This window comes from Myxine glutinosa, chromosome 2 (assembly GCF_964187855.1).
Source record: "Myxine glutinosa chromosome 2, kmMyxGlut1.1, whole genome shotgun sequence".
In the NCBI taxonomy this organism is placed as follows: Eukaryota; Metazoa; Chordata; class Myxini; order Myxiniformes; family Myxinidae; genus Myxine; species Myxine glutinosa.
In genome coordinates, this window is record NC_136262.1 from 4,690,719 (window position 1) to 4,711,681 (window position 20,963).

General features: G+C 44.0%; 1 protein-coding gene across 1 annotated transcript in view; it reads right to left on the bottom strand.

The window, feature by feature from the left end:
- IQGAP1 (IQ motif containing GTPase activating protein 1) overlaps positions 1 to 20,963 on the bottom strand; it is a 236,125-nt gene that overhangs the window by 97,960 nt on the left and 117,202 nt on the right. Inside the window, exons 5-11 of the mRNA XM_078772909.1 lie at positions 10,564 to 10,640; positions 9,968 to 10,035; positions 9,755 to 9,868; positions 9,382 to 9,560; positions 9,201 to 9,285; positions 8,528 to 8,691; positions 8,265 to 8,352 (exon numbers count right to left, since the gene is read on the bottom strand). Of these exons, the coding sequence (XP_078629035.1) occupies positions 8,265 to 8,352; positions 8,528 to 8,691; positions 9,201 to 9,285; positions 9,382 to 9,560; positions 9,755 to 9,868; positions 9,968 to 10,035; positions 10,564 to 10,640 (775 nt within the window). The remainder of the gene's footprint in view (positions 1 to 8,264; positions 8,353 to 8,527; positions 8,692 to 9,200; positions 9,286 to 9,381; positions 9,561 to 9,754; positions 9,869 to 9,967; positions 10,036 to 10,563; positions 10,641 to 20,963) is intronic.

Sequence of the window (20,963 nt, forward strand, 5' to 3'; positions counted from 1 at the left end):
AGAACCCCCCCCCCCCCCCCCTCTATTTACATGAAATGGTTTGGTCCATTCGCAAAGCCAAAGCGAACGGCTTGCGAGTACGGTAGAACCCCCCCCCCCCCCCCTCTATTTACATGAAATGGTTTGGTCCATTCGCAAAGCCAAAGCGAACGGCTTGCGAGTACGGTGACCATACCTTGGGAACCACTTGTCCGATTAATTTCAAACCTTGAAAAGGCACATCCTCGGGTCCCCAGCAATATACCTGGCAAGTTTCAAGTATATCGGACCCGTGGTTGTCGAGAAACAGCGGTCACAGACAAACACACACACACACACACACACACACACACACACACACACACACACACACACACACACACACACACACACACACACACACACACACACACACACACACACACACACACACAGACAGACACACACACATACACACAGAGATTACTGGAATTATAGATAGATACGTACTAGCAGAAGTACCCGGCATCGCCGGGGTGGGGGAGAGGAGGGGAGGGGGGGAGGGGAGGGGAACGGGGGGGAGGGGAGAAGAGGGGGAGGGGGAGGGGAGAAGAGGGGGAGGGGGAGAGGGGAGAAGAGGGGGGGATGGGGAGGGGGAGGGGAGGGGAGGGGAGGGGGGAGGGGGATGGGAGAGAGGGAGGAGGGGAGGGGTGAGGAGGAGGGGAGGGGGAGGAGGGAGGGGAGGGGGAGGGGGAGGGGGAGGGGGGGAGGGGGGAGGGGACCGGGGAGGGGGGAGAGGGGAGTCGAGTCGGAAGTCATTGTCGTCAATTGAATGTCGCATTTATTTTTTATTCCCTGTCAAATGGCATTGGTCCCGCATTCCGAACCCGGAAGTCATTGTCGTCAAATAAATGTTTCACTCTCTGTCACATGCCGTTGGTCCCATGTCAATCGGATGAAGTTGAAAAATTAACGTTACGAAGTTTCTCTGGGACGTACTGATTCCGAATATGAAGTTGAAAAATTAACGTTCCGAAATATGCTGATGACGTCATAATTTTAAAACGCGAAGTTTTTTTAATTTTAAGGTGTGCTGTCGTTGCTCTGAGACGTACTGATTCCGAATATGCCTTTGGTTTTGCTCTGCGATGAGTAGTTCTCGAGTTATAAGAGGACAAACAAACAAACAAACATACTTTACTGCTTTATATAGATAAGATACTAAGTTTGGTCAAAATGCCATCACCCATTCACAAGTTAGTTAGCACAGTAACAGAATTTTCACCAAACATGACCCCTGACTTTTGTCATCTTGACCCCATAATGTAATCCATTTATATTTACATCCTTATACATACCTGCACCAAGTTTGACTTGGTTCCCTTCAGCCGTTCTCAAGTTATCGCGGTAACAGAAACCTATTACAGACTCTGACATTTGACCTCTTGACCCCAAAATCAAATCGGCTCATTTTTACATCATAATACATATTTGTACCAACTTTACTCAAAATCCCATCATTGGTTGTTGGTACACAAGTTATTGGAGTAACAAATGTACACACTTTATACCCCTTTAATATATTATTACAAAAATACACCGTGCTGGCCCAGTGGTCGAATGGCTAAAGCACCAGACCCCGAAGCTGGGGATTGTGTGTTCAAATCCCATCTATCTGGGTTGAATAATTTTTTCCCCTTAGTTTTTCAATTCCTTTATATCGTCTTGAATAAAGTCTTGTACGATGTACAAATGCATTTTGTCCGTACTTAAAACGTAATTATTCGTAAACCTGATTTTCAGTGTCATTATGAGTATTGCACCATGTCAAATTGTTTATTTTATGGAAACAAATATCAACCAATCAACTGATCTTTCATTCACAGCAGATCAATTACCAATAAAGATATTTTACTTCTTATTTGTTTGGATCTTGTTTAAAACATTGGAAATAAATTTATGCTTACTACAATAAATCTAAAATATTTAAAGTCACAGGAAGCTGGCAGGATGGCCTAGAGGTACACACACTTGTCTTTGAATTCTCGCTTGGGTTTGAATCCCCGACCCAGCTATAAACTGCTGTCCTGGTGTTCTACAGGTAGAGCGATTCATCAATCTGTGTGCCATCTCTCGGATAGACATTGAACGGCCCCTCCCTTCCCTTCTTATCCTTCACCTCCCCTCCCCCATTCTCCTTCCTCTACTGCCCCCTATTCTCCTTCCTCTACTCCCCCCCCCCTTCTCCTTCCTCTACTCCCCCCCCTTCTCCTTCCTCTACTCCGCCCCCTTCTCCTTCCTCTACTCTGCCCCCATCTCCTTCCTCTACTCCGCCCCCTTCTCCTTCCTCTACTCCGCCCCCTTCTCCTTCCTCTACTCCCCCCCCCCCCCTTCTCCTTCAAATCCCTCCCTCAAACTCCAAAACTATCCAAAATTTATTATATCATCAAAATTTATTCATTTATTTTAATTAATACAAAATTTATTATATCATCAAAATTTATTATATTATATTTTTGGACGTCAAAGATCCAAAAAGCACATCACTCTCTAATGGGAATGGGAACAAACATTTGAGAACGCATCCCCCCAATTTATCATATCATCATCAAGGGAGGCACCCCTCCTTTTTTCAGAATGGCATATCTGCATGAAACTTTAACATGGCGACTGAAAATTTGTTTCTCGGCTTCTAGTGGATGAAATCGGTTGCAAATTTCAGAAGTAAATGCTTTGTATGTCGAGGTAATATGTTCCAAATTTCAGCAACGTTCTTTTCCGCTTTCTTGAGTTTATTTAGAAAACCCTTGAAATCACGTTGGTGTCTGTCCGTCTGTCTGTCCATCCACCCAAAATTTGTTGGCACCCATAACTCAAAGGCTGTACATTGAAGCTAGGGGAAACTTGGAATGTACATGGGTCAATACATCAAATTAATGGCTTTCGAAACAAATTCCACCAATGTGTCACAGCTTTTGCTTGGCTCATAGGAGCGGACCCCAAAAACTTGTACATAGAAAATTTTGGACTCCGATAGTAATCAATATAGAATAAAGTTTCAAGAGAATGAAAAAGGCACAAAAAGAATTGCGGCAAAAATTTTTTCGTTGTCCAGGATTGGATCATATCCAGGATCATCATGTATTTCATGATGAGCAATGGCAGACCTGGTTTACAGTATCGGGCAGAACCCCATACAGACGGCAGGAAATAGGTTGGTTTTTAATTCGTATAATTTAAATGATGCATGTGATGTCTCCATGTATTTTTTCATCTGTCGTTGTGACAGCCACTTGTAGTGGCCACAGAAAATGAGACATTCTTGGGAAACATGCCAAAGGCATAGAAAAGGCCCCTTTATATGGTATATGCCATGTGGCAAACTATAGAAAAGAAGGGACATTCCATAGCTTGTAGAAAATGCCAGACGATAGAAAATAAGGGACATTCAAAAATCTCGTGTGCATACTGGACTACCCTTGTGTTCTCAGGAAGAACCAAGTAATGCTCTAGAAAAGTTCATATAAAGGGGTGCCCTACATATACAGGTTAAAATACATTTTTCTTCATGCAGCTGTATGAATCAAATTGGCACCCCTCCTCTTTCAAAATTTTCACCTTTTGTTGCCTTATAACCTGGAATTAAATCAGACTTTTGCACCTTTATTTACACATCATATAACACACAACTTCCAAGTGAAAAACAAATTCTACAAATTTCAGAAAATCAATTAAAAATACAAAACAAGCATATCTTGGTTGAATAAGTATCCACCCCCCTGAGTTGATACTTGGTGGAAGCACCTTTGAGAGCAATTACAGCTGTGAGTCTGTTGGGATAGGTCTTCTACCAACTTTGCACACCTTGATTGGGCAATATTTGCCCATTCTTCTGCATAAAACTGTTCAAGCTCATTCAAGTTGCATGGGGAGCGTTGATGGACAGCAATCTCCAAGTCATGCCACAGATTTTCGAATGGATTTAGGTCAGGGCTCTGACTGGGTCACTCAAGAACATTCATATTTTTGTTCCTTAACTACTCCAGTGTAGCTTTGGCTGTGTGCTTCAGGTCGTTGTCATGCTGAAAGGTGAACTTCCATCCCAATTTCAGCTTTCTTGCAGAGGGCAGCACGTTTTCCTCTAAGGTTTTTCTGTATCTTGCTCCATCCATTTTCACTTCTATCCTGACATGTGCCCCAGTCGTTGCTGATGAGACACATCCCCATAACATGATGCTGCCACCAACATGCTTCACAGTCAGGATGGTGTTCTTTGGGTGATGTGCAGTCTTGGGTTTGTGCCAAACATAACGTTTTGCATTTCGGCCAAAAAGTTCCATCTTGGTTTCGTCAGAACACAAAACATTTTGCCACATGGAGTCAGAATCTCCAGAGTTTCTTTGCATACCTCAAATGGGAATCAAGGTGGGCTTTTTAAGTAATGGCTTCCTTCTTGCCACCCTACCGTACAGGCCAGACTTGTGGAGTGCTTGGGATATTGTTATCACATGCACACAGTGACCAATCTTTACCATAAAGGCCTGTAGCTCTTTCAAAGTTTCCATTGGCCTCTTGGTGGCCTCTCTGATCAGTCTCCTCCTTGCTTGGTCATCCAGTTTGGAGGGACGGCCTGATCTAGGCAGGGTCTTGGTGTACCACACGCCTTCCACTTCTTCATCATTGCCTTGATCGTGTTTATTTATTTATTTATTTGTATACAAGATCGAGGCTCGTGTGAGCTAACATTATCACACACAACAACAACAAAAAAAAAAAAACGGACACACAAATGTTATGGATTCGTCACTTCCGGTGTTGTGGTTTTCATCCACTTGAAACATTTCTGGTTCTATGTATTATTATTATGATTGTTTGAGGGAAATAGCCATTATTATTGTCAAAAGGTAAAAAGGTTAATGTTAAATGAAACAGGAAACCGGATCGGGAACCGGAAGACGAAGAAGAAGAGGAGAGAAAAAAGAAGGCGGGGCAAAAAGTCGGACAAGAAGCTGGTCGCTTCAAGCTCCGGAGCGAGCGTTGTCGAACGAAAGTCGCGAGTGAACTTTGTTTCCTTGAAAGGAATTCCTGCGATAGGTGTTATCGGTGGGATTGATAAACCTGCGTGGTCAGGTTTGGCGTTGGGATTCTGAAGAATCATCGCCGGGTAGTTGCGACTTAAATATGAGCTGTCGGCCATTTTGACACTCGCGCTTTGCTCATCGCAAAAGGTCTTTGCTCCCCATCAGCCTTTTTCACCATTCCGACGTCTATCTGGGATGTGTGTGTGTGCAACGCAGAGTTTGAAGATTAATTTGCGGTTCGCCGACTGAACCATGAACGTTCATACCTGGAGGGCGCCTTTGGATTTCCCATTCCTCCGTGAGTTTGCCTTACGCGGTTTTGGACCACGTGACTTTTTGCGCCGCTTCGGCCGCCTACGCCTTTTGTGCTGTTTTGGCGGTGTGACTGAGCCCGTCATCTGAACGGGGTTCGGGTTTCGATTCGATATCGCTCTGACGCTCGCTGGAGGGGATCACCTTTGAGCTATAGAGACATTGGGGAGTGTTCTTTTTCACTCACTTGGAGCACAGTGAGCTATCTTACCCTAGCTGATGGTACCATCATAAGATGTGTTGATTGTATTGTTGATTGCTATTATTGTTGTATTGTTATTGTGGTGTGATTTTTAATACAATATTTGTTTGTTTATAATCATTGGTGTGGTTTCACTAGTGATTTTTGACACGGAGTAACACATTATTCTACCGTGGCTCCTCTCAGGGCTCGGAGGTACACCGTGACCAGGGGGTCGGGGAGGACCACGTAACACAAAACATACAATAAAGGAAGTGGGAGACAAAATGGGGGAGAGAGAGGGAAGCACACAAGTACAACAGTAGAGAACAGGGATAATCAGAGATCCGTGGGAGGGAGAGGGCTTGGGGGGTGGAGGCATGGGAAGGTGGGAGAAGTATAAAACATGGACACTGCTAGGGCTTCCAGGAAAGAAGCTGGTATTTAAAAAAAAGTGGATCTGGGGTGAATTAGCGGGGGTAGAAAAGATCAAGGTTTTGGATGGGGAAGGTCAGAGATGGTGGTGAACAGCTGTTTTAAAGACCTGGAGGGAGGACTGGGATTGAAGAGAGTGAGGGAGTTTGTTCCAGAGGTGGGAGAAAAGAGGAATGAAAGAGTGAAGGTGAGCAGAGAGTCTTGATTTTGGCAATTTCACCAGAAGAGGGTTGCTGGCAGATCTTGTGCGACCTGTAGGAATATTTGGGGACAGAGCACAGATAGAGCTGGGAGCTAGGCCAGAGAGGAGTCAGTAGAAGACAGAAAGACCACCTACCTGCCTGCGGTGAGCGAGTGAAAGGCCCTCACAATCAGCTTCATCGTGGGAGATTCCAACGATTCTGAAAGCTTTGGATTCTGAAAGCGTGAAGCCGACCTAGGTGTGAGGCAGGAGCACGAGCCTAGAGGGGAGAGCAGTATTCCATTGAGCTGCGGATGAAAGCCTTGTATGTGGTGAGCAGCTCAGGTTTGCCAAGGAAGGACTTCGCACGACGGAGGATGCCCAGTCGGCGACCCGCTTTGGAGGGCAGCTTGGAAATGTGGTTTTCCCAGGAAAGATAATGGCAGATAGTCAGACCCAAAAGCTTGAGTGACAGAACTTATTGGAGAGGATTGTTGAGAAAGTAGATGGGAAGGTTGTGCAGACGGTCTTTTTGGAAATACAAAGTGAGTGTGAGAATTGTCAGGATTGAAAGACATTTTCCCTTGTTTGACCAGTCTGATTTTGTCCAGGTCTGCAGAGAGTAAGGAGGCTGCAGACTGCAAATGTGTTCCAAGGCATATTCAAGGCTTTTGAAATATTTTTATACCCATCCCCTGATCTATGCCTTTCACAACTTTATCCTGGAGATCTTTTGAAAGATCCTTGGTGCTCATGGTTGAGTCTTTGCTGTGAAATGCACTACCCAGCACAGGAAACCGACACGAACAGCTGATTTTATTCTGAAATAATCAGAATCACTATAATTTAACTTGGTATATGATTTTGAAGATGATTGGTTACACCTGAGCTTATATACAATTGCTATTATAAGGGGGGTGGACACTTATCCAACCAAGATATTCTAGTTTTGTATTTTTAATTAATTTTCTGAAATTTGTAGAATTTGTTTTTCACTTGGAAGTTGTGGGTTACAATGTGTAAATAAAAGAGAAAAAGGCTGATTTAATGCATTTTAATTCCAGGCTATAAGTCAACAAGACATGAAAAATTTGAAAGCGGTGTAGACTTTCTATAGGGAGAGTAATCAGCACTCACACTTCCTCCAGTTGGCCTGTGCCGATTATCAACACCAATGTCGGCCCAGCAATAATTATATATCATACTAGAAAAGGTACCTAGCATTGCTGGGGCAACCAAGGGTCCCCTCCCACCACATCCCCATCTTCCTCCTCCTCCTCCCACCCCACCCTCTGCCCGGCCCATCCCTTGTGACTCCCAACCCACCCCGGCCCCTCCCTTCCCTTCCCTTCTTATCCTTCACCTCTCCTCCCCCATTCTCCTTCCTCTACTGCCCCCTATTCTCCTTCCTCTACTCCCCCCCGCATTATCCTTCCTCTACTCCCCCCCCTTCTCCTTCCTCTACTCCGCCCCTTTCTCCTTCCTCTACTCCGCCCCCTTCTCCTTCCTCTACTCTGCCCCCTTCTCCTTCCTCTACTCCGCCCCCTTCTCCTTCCTCTACTCCGCCCCCTTCTCATTCCTCTACTCCCCCCCCCCCCCCCCTTCTCCTTCCTCTACTCCCCCCCTCCTTCTCCTTCCTCTACTCCCCCCCCCCCCGTTCTCCTTCCTATACTCCCCCACCTTCTCCTTCCTCTACCCCCCCCCCCTCCTTCTCCTTCCTCTACTCCCCCCCCCCCCTTCTCCTTCCTATACTCCCCCACCTTCTCCTTCCTCTACTCCCCCGCCCCCTCCCTTCCCTCTCCTATCCGTTTTCCCCGCTCATCTGCCCCTCACTTCCCCATTATCCTCCCTCCCCTATGCTCTCATTGCCCGGCAATGCCAGGTTCCTTTACTGGTCTAAAATACCAAAAGATAGATTTCAAATTAGGAGCTTGGAGTGATTTTATGTGTTATATTATGCGGTTTTTCCAAGATGGTGACACCGATAGGGGACTAATGTATAATCCAAGCCACATCTTTATATACACTCGCAGCCCATTCAAACATTACAAGGTATGCCTGTACCACCGATACGGTCTATATCATCCAAGTTGCAAAGAAAGATCGAAGCACTCACTGAGGCCGTGGCGGGAAGCTTCTTCGTTGGCAATCCTGATCCCACTTTGTAGCTCCTCTCTGTTCAGAGGCTCGATGGCCCCTTTCTCCTATACGGGGTTTAATCAATGTAAAATTTTCCAAAAGTTAGTTACCTTTTTCTTCGTGTATATTATTACACAACAAACATGTCAGATAAACAGTATACTTTACAAGCTTTATAAAAAAAATCCATGAGCAAAACGCAGTTTTCTTAGACCCTCCCATGGTTATCACACAACCCACGTGAGCCTTCTGTTTGCGATCGCTGCAGAGTTGCTCCAAGTACCAGCTGCCATTTTGATCGTTCACCCCAGCGAGAGCCAGCGCCTGCAACTTGAGGGCCGAGGTCATCATTGCCTCGTCACGGTTCTCCAACGCCCGGTCCACGTTCTGCAAAGCTCCCCGCACTGCCGGAGCCAGTCATTCACAAAGCCAATGGGCAGAGAAGACCCACAATAAACCCAAAGGTAATGACGGTGGATCACAAGACCTCATAACAGAGCAAGGTAAAAGCTTACACAAATCGGTAGGTATTTATTGCACCTGTTCATCCATTTCAGTGGACAGATTCAGCGTTTGTATAAATAAACACAGTGGATGTTTTCATGGAGATAGAGTGCTCGTTTACATTTTCTTACAAGCTGGCGCTCCAGACAGTCCATTGGTTTAGAATCCTAAATCGAGCACAAATGTTCTAATGTGTAAGTGATGAGTTAATACATCACACATTTGGAGATGATGCTCCTGACCGAGATTGTCCTGGGAAGCAAAACCCAAACCGAAAAATGCATTTCCAGCTTGTACAATTAGGTTAATCATACAAGGGCAATCCTCATGATGACGTCACAATAAGCCTCCATCCCCTCCCAAACCCAGCTCAAAAGGTAAATTCCTGATACGAATCAAACTCACTCACCATTGACTTGGTTGATATTTCCCTGAATCTCCGCTTGGGTGAGGAGCTCCTCATATACATCCCGTTCGTCACTCATAACCATGGACTAAAAAAAAAAAGTTCAGGCAACGATTTTAATTCACACAATTGCTCACAAACAACAAAAATATATTAACAAAAATGTCACGTTGTGCCAACACACCTTGTTCCTGGCACTGGCCTGTTTGGTTTTTTTTGCCTTGTACAAAGTGTTCTGGTAGACCTGAGCAAGCTCGTCATAAAGGTTTACGAGCATGGCATTGGGGTTGTGCAGGGCGGATATCGTCTCGCCAGGCACGCCTCTTTCGATAGACTCGTTGATTGCGATCACTGCTGCGTGCACTGCACACCGTATAGGCCGAGCATGAGAGGCGACCCCACGCGTCAGAGAACGCACCACGTGCAAACAAAGCATTCGGTCTCACGACGCTGACAAACATTTCGGATCTGCAAACCTGCACAACCATCTCACGCTCGCGGCGGCAATCACGGGCGGTACCGTAACGTACCGGTACAAGACAACCGTCACTACGTACATGCGGCTTCGTCCACGGACAGCTCGGTAGCCAGAATGCCACCGATCTTGCTGAAAGATGGCATTTGAATGCCATACTTATCCAATTCTTTCCGCATGTTCGTGATTTCTTCCTCTGTGGAAATACATGACAAATTTAAGATGAGCATTTCCTCAAACAAAAATAAATAAATAAATAAATAAATAAGGAAAGCACAAAAAAAAAGTTCTTTACCTGTAAACTTAACCTTTCCATAGAGGTCTTGTATTTGAGGTGCAACACCTAGCTTGAAAAGATAAAGACTGAAAAAGAAAAACAAAGACACTAAACAACTCAGCAGAAAGATATTGGCCTTCTTCCCTCATAACCAAACAAAGTAAAAGAGTCGATAATTACAACATAGCCCAAGACACCTCTTATCCATCTCCAATCTCAAATCATTAGTCTGGTTTCCACCCAGATCATCCAACATCAGACATGCTGCTTCTTTCATGCCAACAATGGAGGGAGGCCCTCAATCTCAAACACGAGTTCAAGGCCATCTCGCTAGAAATCCCATGAGAAATCGATTGTCTGGAACAGCCAACGTCGATTTCCAAACAATCAAATAGCTTGGCTTCGTTTGCAAGTCACCGTCTACAATTCCAATAGGAGAGATATAATTACTCTTATGGAAAAAGTTTTTCAAGTTTGTTTTATCCTCAAAAATACACCGCAGTGAACGCACCGCTATGAAGGCGGACAGACATCTGTACAAACACACAAACCGATGTTGTGACTTATATGGTAGATATTCAAGGGGAATTAAAGGCTGAAAGCTTAATGCTCACCTCAAGGCATGGATACAATAAACCGTTCGTGGCATGTTCTTCCTGTCATACACATCAGTGGTTTCAGGATAAAATATCTGAACAAAAAGGAAAAAAAGAACAGAAATTATATGGTGGACAAAAAATAATAATCAAACAAGAAGACGTCATGCAGAGCACGATACTTGCAAAATCCACCCCCCTCTACCCAAAAAAAGGTTGCAATTGATTCAGCAAATTGTCCATTTAATCAAGATCAAAATTGACGATCTTGATCAAAGCTCGGGTCAATAGGATGAAAATTTATGATTTTAGAAGTTTGACCCCGAGTTGACCTTTTGACCTCAAAAATAGTTGGTTTCCCAATTCAGTGAGGCACAATGCAGATGCTGTTAAATTTTCAAGTCAATCGGATGAAAATTGATTTTGGAAGCTTGACCTGGAGTTGACCTTTGACCATTTGACCTCAAAATAGTTGGTTTCCAAATTCAATGAAACACTATGCAAATGCTGTTCTATTTTCAAGTCAATCGGATTTAAAATGTCGATTTTAGAAATTTGACCTCCAGATGACCTTTGACCTCAAAATCAATAGGCTTCTCAAATTGTGACGACCTCCACAACTTGAAGTTTCATGATGATCGGTTTAGAATTGTGACCTGTAGGCGAGTGACAAACAAACAGACAGAATAACAAACGCAACCGATCAATATACTTGAAAAATCTTCGATTTTGCACGTAATAAATAACATCCATGTTTATATACACGACTTTTTGTATACAAAGTCAAGGCTAATGAAATATTTAGTACAGTACGGATCAGGACATAAAACAAAAGGAACTGTAGACAGAGGGGGAGTGAAGGAGAACACACCAACAGCAAAGAATGGAGAAGGTGGAGAAGTGGGTTGGAATGTGGACTAGGGAAGGACAAGATGGATACAGCCACAATCCCTCAGGAAGGAAAGACTGGAAACCTAGAAAGAGGTGAGCTTGAAGGAGGGGGGAGAACAATGGCGTATAAAAGATCATGGTTTCGGATGGTCTGAGATGGTGAGGAACACAGCTGTCTTCATGACCTAGACCTAGATGGAGAAATGACATTGAAGAGAATGTAATAGTTGGTTCAACAGGTTGGGGGGGGGGGGGGGGGGGTAGGGAGGAAAGGAGAGAGGGAATAGGACCAAATGAGTGCAGGGTAAGCAAGGATTCTGGATTTTGGGAGTTTCACTAGAAGGGGGTTGCTGATAGACCACGGTCAGTCGGTCACTCTGTAAAAACCTGATTAGGGAAGGGCAGCATAAAAAAAAAAACCAGATGGTGCAAGACTATAAAAGAAAAATGGTGGAAGAAACTAACTGTCTATGATGTGAATGCAATAGGTCGAGAGACTCCACTTCATCGCAGGAGAGTCCAATGACCTTAAAGGTATTGGTTTCCACGGTGTCAAGTTGAGCAAAGTGGTCGCCAGGACTACGAGCCCAAAGGGGAGAGCAGTACTCAATTAAGTTGCAGATGAGGGTGCTGTCAGTGGACAAATGTTCAGATGCATCAAGGAAAGACTTTGCACGACGAAGGATGCCCAGTCAACGACTGGCTTTGGAAGTCAACCTAGATATGTGGTTTGTCCAAGAAAGATAATGTCTGACATTGAGGGCCTCCATCCATGATTGGGTGAGTTGAAGCAGCATGTCCAAGGTGGAGTGACCTGGTCTGCAACCATATTGGTGAACTGATATGAGGCTGTTTGAGAAAACGAAGGATTTTGTAGTGCAGTGATGTTGACAAATTTCCAAACAGATGAAAGATGACATAGCGCAAATGATTGGGTGATGTGCAAGAGCAGCAGAGCAGGTTTTTAGGACACGTGAGCAGATGCTGTCCAATCCAGTTGCATAATTAGAGTTGAGGGTTGAAATAACCTTCACCTTTTCAGATGCAAAAGACTGACTGCAGGAGCAGTTGGATATGACAGGGATGGATGATGACCAAGAGTGAGGGATTGGGGGGACACAAGATTTGGAAGCAAACAAGATTTGAGGCATTCAGCCTTTTCATGAGCTGAGTTAGATGTGGTGCATACCATTCGAGCAGAGGGAAGGGATGGAAGGGGAGCATACACCAGAGACAGACCTAAGGTGCCACCAGGTTTTAATGGAGGGACAAAAGTTTGAAAGTTCAATCTTGAGGTTGACGAGATGTTTTCTGGCTCTCCTGAGAGTGGACACATACTTGTTGTGTTGAGAGTGGACACACTTGTTGTGGGGTTTGTGGAATAATATGAGGTTGCTTTCAGTTGGATTGGCCTTCCAGGAAGAGAAGGCAAGTTCTTCAAGGCAAATGCCTCAGCAAAGGATTCAGTGTACCATGGGTGGAAAGAAGACTTTGCTTCCTCTCGTCCGATCGTCTTTGTCTTTTCCCAATTGAGTACCTGTGGCGCGATTTTGGCCGAACCGTTTTTAATCGGGTTTAGTCCATTGCTAACGGCTCGGATTCCGGATTGCTAAACCGCTCGGCAAACTCCATCTTGTCCGAGATTCGAGCGGGGCCATCCACTTGCTTTGTGGAGGGATTGGCGGAGTTGTCCGGGAATCCCTTGACTAAACACCTTGGCCAATCCCACCCCACAAAGGAGCGGGATAGTTCCAGGAACGGAGACGGCCAGCTTAACAAGACAAGGGGATTAACCCCCCCTTGCTAAGGGAAGTGCCATACTCCGGTTCCGTAACAATATGTAGACAGTAATACCCCGGCCTACGTCATTAATTGGTTCCATAAGCCGTGACGTAACTCGGTTTTTGACGTAAACCAGGCGTAATGCCTTGTAGCTCTTTCACGAGCCTCAATCTTGTATACAAAAAAAAAAAAAAAAAAAAAAGCCTTAAAAGAAGACAAACACCGTAAAACTAGAGTAAATAACTCGCGAAAGTATATAACTATCGCTAAACCTTAAAGAACACTAAAAACACATTTTAGTCATATTTTTAATGAGTAATGAACACAATTAATAAATGAATTTGTAAAGAATAATAAATAAAATTAATAAGATTATGTTATTCACCTTAAACATGGCGTCTCTTCTGAACACAAACACACATTTTAGCAGTCTTAGTTGGCGGCGCTTTTTCAGCGACGTTTGCGAGAATACGTTCCCTATCATGAATGATGGTCGATACCGTCGACCGTGGCAGCCCTAAGGCATAGACCTTATCGCGAATCGGTAAATATCAACAGAGGGCGCTCCACCGCAAAGCATGATGGGATCGAAAAGGGGGCAAAGGTTTGTGTCTTGCCCGTCACTTCGTCCATGTCAAGCAAGAGCCCTGCTCTTCAATATAACTTTATTACATAATACATGATATTGCAAGTCCTTTGAAGTTATCGGTATGGGTTTATAAAGCAAGAAAGCAGCCTTGTTAGTGTCAGATTGAACTATAAGTCCGATACCCAGGATCTACTAGGTCTATACCGTTCAGGAATATGCTTTACCAGATCTTCATCACTGTCCTGAGTGCCATTGGGAAGAGAGAGTTGGGATGGGTAGATAGAATTTGGTCCATATTATCAGACAGTGAGATGTAGATGGAGTCATCACTGTTTGGTGGACGGTACAACACACATATGAACAAAAGGTGGGAGCGAAGGGGAAGCCGTAGCCAAAGGTATTCCAAAGGCTAACCCTAACACGAACCCAGAAGAGGAAGCGTCTGTCTAGATCGACGCTGTGTTTACGGAAAGGAAGATGGCTAATGTGAAAGAAATTCAGCGTTTTTTGGCATTAAAATCCAGCGATTTAAAGAAATATTTGAGGGAAAGGGGGGTTCCCATTGGAGAAGAGAAACAACCTGCTTATACAAGAACAGTTCCTGAATGTTGAAACCTCGATCGGCCATACAAATATCGCCGGGCTGGAACTTGTCTACAATGTTCGTCATCTTTACAATTTTTTTTCTCCGACGTGTTTCCTCCTGTAGGTTTGGAAATGTATGAAATTGTTCCGCTAGGTGTAATACCAACAAGGCATTTGAGAGTAGGTCTTGACTTATATTGGCTGTACACTTGCGAACAAAACTTGGGAGACGGTGCTTTGTCCTAATCCAAAGCGAAATACGAGGTCCTCCTCGCGAAGATTAAGCCGAAGCTTCATGAGTGTCATGAGTAGTTGATCCTCTAAAGATTGAGATCACTTAACTCCGAGTTTTGTAGTATAGTTTATTTGCCAGGTCTTGTCTTCCATTGATAATTTCCCCTTATAATAATGAAGGTTCTGTGCATGAGGGGATACTTCTGCTAATAACCACTTAAACAGGTCATAACATTGGCTAAACCTGTATAAAGTTTCACAAGTTCATCACAGTTTGCTATGTCCAAAACAGTAAGCTTCTTGTTACATACTGCAATGGCGGCTTTCAGTTTTGCGACGGTGTCCTTGGCTTGCAAATACTGGCTCATGAGCTGATCACAGTTCACAGTTAATTTGTCACAGTAAAAAAGTCCTAAAAGTAGTTTAAAGTGGTAAGGATCACGTAGTGTGTCAATGTAAACAAGCAGTCTGTCAAAGGGACAGCGACCGCCGGCGGCGCTATTGCCCCTTTCCGATCCCATGACGCATTGCGGTTCCGATTCGCGATAAGGTCTATGTGCTATCACCGACACTTTTTCACCTTTTTCATACCTTTTAATCAGATTTAACTTATCTTCCATCGTAACCACATTACGCTTGGAAACACTAGCATTATCCTTCTTAGGACCCATGGCTAACACAGACACAGTAAAGGAATACTGTACGTCACCTCTGTTTTGAATGAGAACCAGCAGCTGCGCATATGTACAGTATACTGTACGTACATTTTTATATTTTTTTAATGTGCTTTTTATTGTATTTAAATTGTTTTTTAGCTTCTTTTATTGTTAATTTATGTACTATTTTATTTCTTTTAAATATATTTTTAAGGATTTTTTTTTTTTTTTTCACGATCGTAGGAGTGACGTAAAATCGCACATAATGACGTTCGCTGAACTGAAATTTACTCTAGAAGAGTGGCGTAAAGTCGGATTTGACGTAGGTCGAAATGGCGTAAAACGGGGTATGACTGTATATAATTATATATATATATATATATATAAATAAATTAAATATATATATATAAATACAGACTTGGCATTTAATATGGAATTTTTTTTTTTTCTTGACTTGGGTTTACTTTCTTAACTCAGTATATCAATCTGGTGAGTTTCTTTTACACTTTGGTGATTTATTTGTTAAAAGAACCATGTCACTGATTGTCTGTCGCAGCAAGAAGTCAACAACAGGATTATATCACAGGTGGCGTGGCAAAATGTACGGACAGGTGCATTTGATGATTGGCTTCACAGTCGGGTATACAAGGGTTGTTGCGTTCTGTATTAATGGAAAACAACTGCTGCACGTCTACAATAGTTATTGCCACTTCCTCTGGAGATGGTCCGTCAACTCGACAATGCTGTTTGTCATGGAGTGGTGGCTTTACAAAATTACAGCATGAAACAGCGTGCTATTGCTCGGCAGTATGGCCTCACTCAAGGTCAGGTGTCAAAGATCCTGCATCGAAATGCTCAGAGGGGTGTCCCTACTCCAATATTGAGGCCAGGACGTCCCCGCAGAACCACAAGGAGGGATGATCGCCAGCTGCACCGGTTAGTCCGCAATGGCCGTACCAAGTCAGCTAATCGGCTTAGGGCTGAGTGGCAGCAACTGACAAATGTGCCTGTATCCAGAAGGCTAGTCAACCAACGACTGGTTCAAGCAGGCTATCGTGCCAGGCGTCCGCTGAGAAAGCCACGCCTGACCAGACTACACCACCAGTGCTGATTGCAGTGGGCCAGAGAGCACAGTCAATGGCAGCCAGGACACTGGAATCACGTGATCTTCAGTGACGAGTCTAGATTTCTGGTCTATCGTCAAGATGGCCACGTCCGAGTGTGCAGACAAGTGCATGAAGCCTACAACAAAGATTGTATAGTGCCAAGAGTCCAAGCTGGAGGTGGTGGGGTGACCGTTTGGGCTGCTTTTCATGCAGGGGGCAAAACTGACGTGGTTGTTCTGAACGGAAACCTGAACCAGTTCAAGTACAGGGCCATTCTGGAAGAAACATTGCTTCCATTTGCTCGTGCAGCCTTTCGAGGAAACTTTGTCTTCCAAGATGACAATGCACGCACGGCCTCATCGTGCTCGCATGATCCAACACTTTCTTGCTGACCGTGGTGTAGAGCATATGGAGTGGCCTGCCATGTCCCCGGATATTAATCCGATGGAGAACTTGTGGGCAGAATTAACGTGTCAAATCGACCACTTGGACCAGCAGCCGACCTCTGTGCGTGAATTGCAGCAGGCTATTGTCACTGCATGGCAAGCGATTCCTGTCCAAACCTTGGCAAATCTCATGAACAGCATGCCTCAACGTGTACGTGCTCTCCTGAATGCTCGTGGGGGTTACACGAAGTAATGAACTGTAATTTTACTGTCCGTAATCCCAGTCGTAATTTAACTTTTGTTTTTGTTTAAAAATATTTTGGCTAATGTGCAAAATGAAGAGATACTTCTGGAAAACGTACAGAAGTTTAACACAGTACTGTCCATGAATTGAGTTCGATATCAGTTTACATCACTTTCAAGGATCAATTTATTTGTTTCGAAATGTCAAGTGTGGTTTTTGTTTCTTTTAAAGGTCACATTAACAAAATCTAGAATAATTTCAACATAATTCCAATGAACTTTTGGTTCTAAGACATCCTGAAAAGTAAGTTCACCCCCACAAAAAAAATATTCCATATTAAATGCCAAGTCTGTATAAATAAATAAATATAAATAAATAAATATAAATAAATATAAATAAATATATATAAATAAATATAAATATATATATATATTAGATGGGTGCTGATGGTTATCCAAACAAAAACAAAGGAAAATATGTGTAATTGCAAATATGTGTCTTGGATTGCAATGGGGTGCCGTCACTGTGTGAATGCATCGGACACTTTTTGCTACATCTGTGGGCTCTTTACACCTAAAGACTTGAAAAAACCAATTGCAAGGAGTGTTAAAGGAGCGCACAAACATTACTTCAAATGCCCTGTTGGTGATCAAGACAAGAAGTGGGCACCCCACATAGCATGCAAGCCCTGTGTAAACCACTTGAATGAATGGATGTGTGGTAAACGTCCATCCGGTATGCCTTTAGCCGTACCAATGGTTTGGCATGAACCAAAGGATCACTGTTCTGACTGCTACTTCTGCCTCACCAACACCAAAAGGTATTCAGTGAAAATCCAGTCTAAGATCAAGTATCCTAACGTACCTTCTGCTCTCAAGCCAGGACTCCATTGCCCTGAGCTGCCAGTTCCAAATCCTCCTTTAAATAGCACAAGCGAATCAGAATCTAGTGAGGAGGATAGTTGCATGGATGCCGACTTTCAAGAAGATTCAAAAAGCAGGGAGCCCCAACTTATCAGTCAGGTAGAGCTGCATGACCTTATAAGGGACCTTAACCTACCCAAAGGAGAAAAGTGAACTCCTTGGATCTCAACTCAAGCAATGGAGCCTGCTGCAAGATGGAGTTCGTACCACCAGTTTCCGCCTTAGACATGTGGAGCTCTCAATGTATTTCAAGATGGATGACAAGCTTTGTTACTGTCATGATGTTGTATCGTTAATGGAACACCTTTGTAAGTCTCGTCCTTATCAAACAGAAGAATGGAGGTTGTTCATAGATTCAGGGAAGAACACACTTAAAGCAGTCCTTCTCCATAATGGAAATGAGCTTCCTTCCTTTCCAATTGCGCATGCCCATGAAATGAATGAAAGTTATGAAACGATGAGGATGCTGTTGGCTGCTATTGACTACAAAACACATCAATGGCACATCTGTCTGTGGGGACCTGAAGGTGATCAGCTTGCTTCAAGGACTTCAGCAAGGTTACACAAAGCACGTGTTTTCTTTGTTTTTGGGACAGCAGAGCAGACACTAAGCATTGCACACAAAAGGAATGGCCAGTGCGACAGAAAGATATGACTGGAAGGTTCAACTGTCTTCACAAACCTCTTGTTGACCCTGAGAAGGTATTCTTAACACCACTTCATTGGAAACTTGGTTTGATGAAGAACTTTGTGAAAGCCATGGATCAAGATGGTGCTGGCTTCGACTACTTGCTAATGAAGTTCTAAGGCATCGTTTCTGAGGCCAAAGTAAAGGCAGGTGTTTCCAATGGTCCTCAAATTCGTCTTGTACTCACGAATCAGGACTTTGTAACGAGACTATCTGAGCTGGAAAGCGTTGCTTTGGATAGCTTTGTGGCTCTTGCTAACAATTACCTTGGAAATTTTCGAGCACCAAATTAAGAAGAGCTTGTGGACAAGATGTTGAAGAGTTACCAGGTGCTCGGTGCTCGAATGTCACTCAAGATACATTTCTTCCATTCTTATCTGGACTTTTTTCCGTAAAATCTTGGCGATGTCAGTGATGAACATGGAGAAAGGTTTCACCAGGAAATTGCCATCATGGAGACTCGATATCAAGGCCGATTCAATCCAAACATGATGGGCGACTGCTGTTGGACTTTACAGCGTGAAAGTGATTGCTCCTACAAACGCAAAAGTAAAGTTCAGAAGCACTTTTAATGTGATGTAAATAAAAACTTTAAGTTCATATTATTTTTTGTGACAATAAATAGACTTATTGAGACAATCAATAAATTCGCATGCTCCAAAGATTTTTTCCACACTTATGATGTACTACGTCAAGGTTACGTGATAGCGAAATTGTAAGGCCAGATTCGGATTTGTGGGCACCAAATTAGTTAGAAACAGTTGAAAATAAGTCAGAACCAATTTGTCTGTTGACCAGTGTAATTGAAGAAGAGATTGGATGAATCCATGCTTGAGAGAGAGCAGGTTTCTGAGGAATAATTCCATGGCTGAGATGACATCAGGGGCAGTAGATATATGAAACCAGTCCTGAAGAAAGATGGCTCCTTGCAGTCCTTGCCAATCTGCTTGGGGGAACGGCTAGACTCACCGGCATTGAGGCAACTCTCTGAGAAATGCCAGAGAGATGTTGACTTCTCAAACACATGATCAGATGAACCAATCAGGGCAGAGGAAGAGCAGAAGACGTTAGCGGGGAAGTTAGTCATAACTAAGTCCACAAGGGAGGATTTACCTTTCAGAAATAAGAGTGGGAGAGTTCACAGATTGAGTCAGTCCTTTGGAGTCACAGAAGTCCTTTACTGAAGTGCCATGGCTGGTGAGAAAGGTACCAACACCCAGCCAATGGAAATCGCCATCCATTATTGTCACGGATCGCCATCCATTATTGTCCACATATGAGGAAGAGAGTTGGGATGGCTGGTTGAAAGTCGGTCCATCATGTCTGAGAGAGATGTAGATGGAGTAATGGCTGCGAATTTCCCTTGGCTTACACCTCTCCTTCGTATGTGTTCTGCACCATCCACCAAACAGTGATGACTCCATTTACATCTCCCTGTCTGACAACATGGACCAACTTCTATCCACTCATCCCAACTCTCTCTTCCTCATATGTGCTGACTTCAACTGTCATCATGCCAGCTGGCTGGGTGTGGGTTCCTCACACCAGCCTTGGCACCTCAGCAAAGGACTTCTGCGACTCACTGGGACTGACACAATCTGTCAATTTCCCGACCCGGATCTCAGTCAATGGAGAATCTTCTCTTCGAGACTTGGTCATGACAAACCTCCCTGCAAATGTCTGCTGCTCTTCTTCTGCTCCAATCGGTTCTTCTGATCATGTGCTTGTTTAAGTGTACATCTCTCTGGCCAGTCTCAGAGAGCCTCCTCAGGATCGACGAGTCTGGCATTTCACTCAGGCCGACTGGCACGGTCTTCAAGCAGCCATCAATCATCTGGACTCGTGTCCCATCTCTACTGCCTCTGACATCAACTCTTCCTGGAAATTCTTCAAAAGTAAACGGCTCTCTCTAATGCACAGATTTATCCCATCTCGTCTTCAGTTGTCATACGCTTCCTCCCGTCCACAGTACGCTGAAGCTTGTGGTGAGGCAGTTGCCATGAAGCAACTTGCATTCACCTCATGGAAGGCAAATCCCACTGAAGGAAATCTCAGTTCCTTTCACAAAGCTCGGAACAAGTGTGTGTCTACCCTCAGGAGAGCCAGGAAACAATAGCTCTCTACACTCAAGACTGAACTCTCAAACCTGTCTCTCTCCTCCAAATATTGGTGGCTTCTGGTCAAATCTGTTTCTGGTGTTTGTTCCCCTTCCATCCCCACCCTTACCTCAAAAAACTACACAGCTGACTCCGTACCTGAAAAAGCTGAATGCCTCAACCCTGTGTTTGCCTCAAAATCTTGCCCCAAACCCATCCCTCTCCATACCCACCGTAC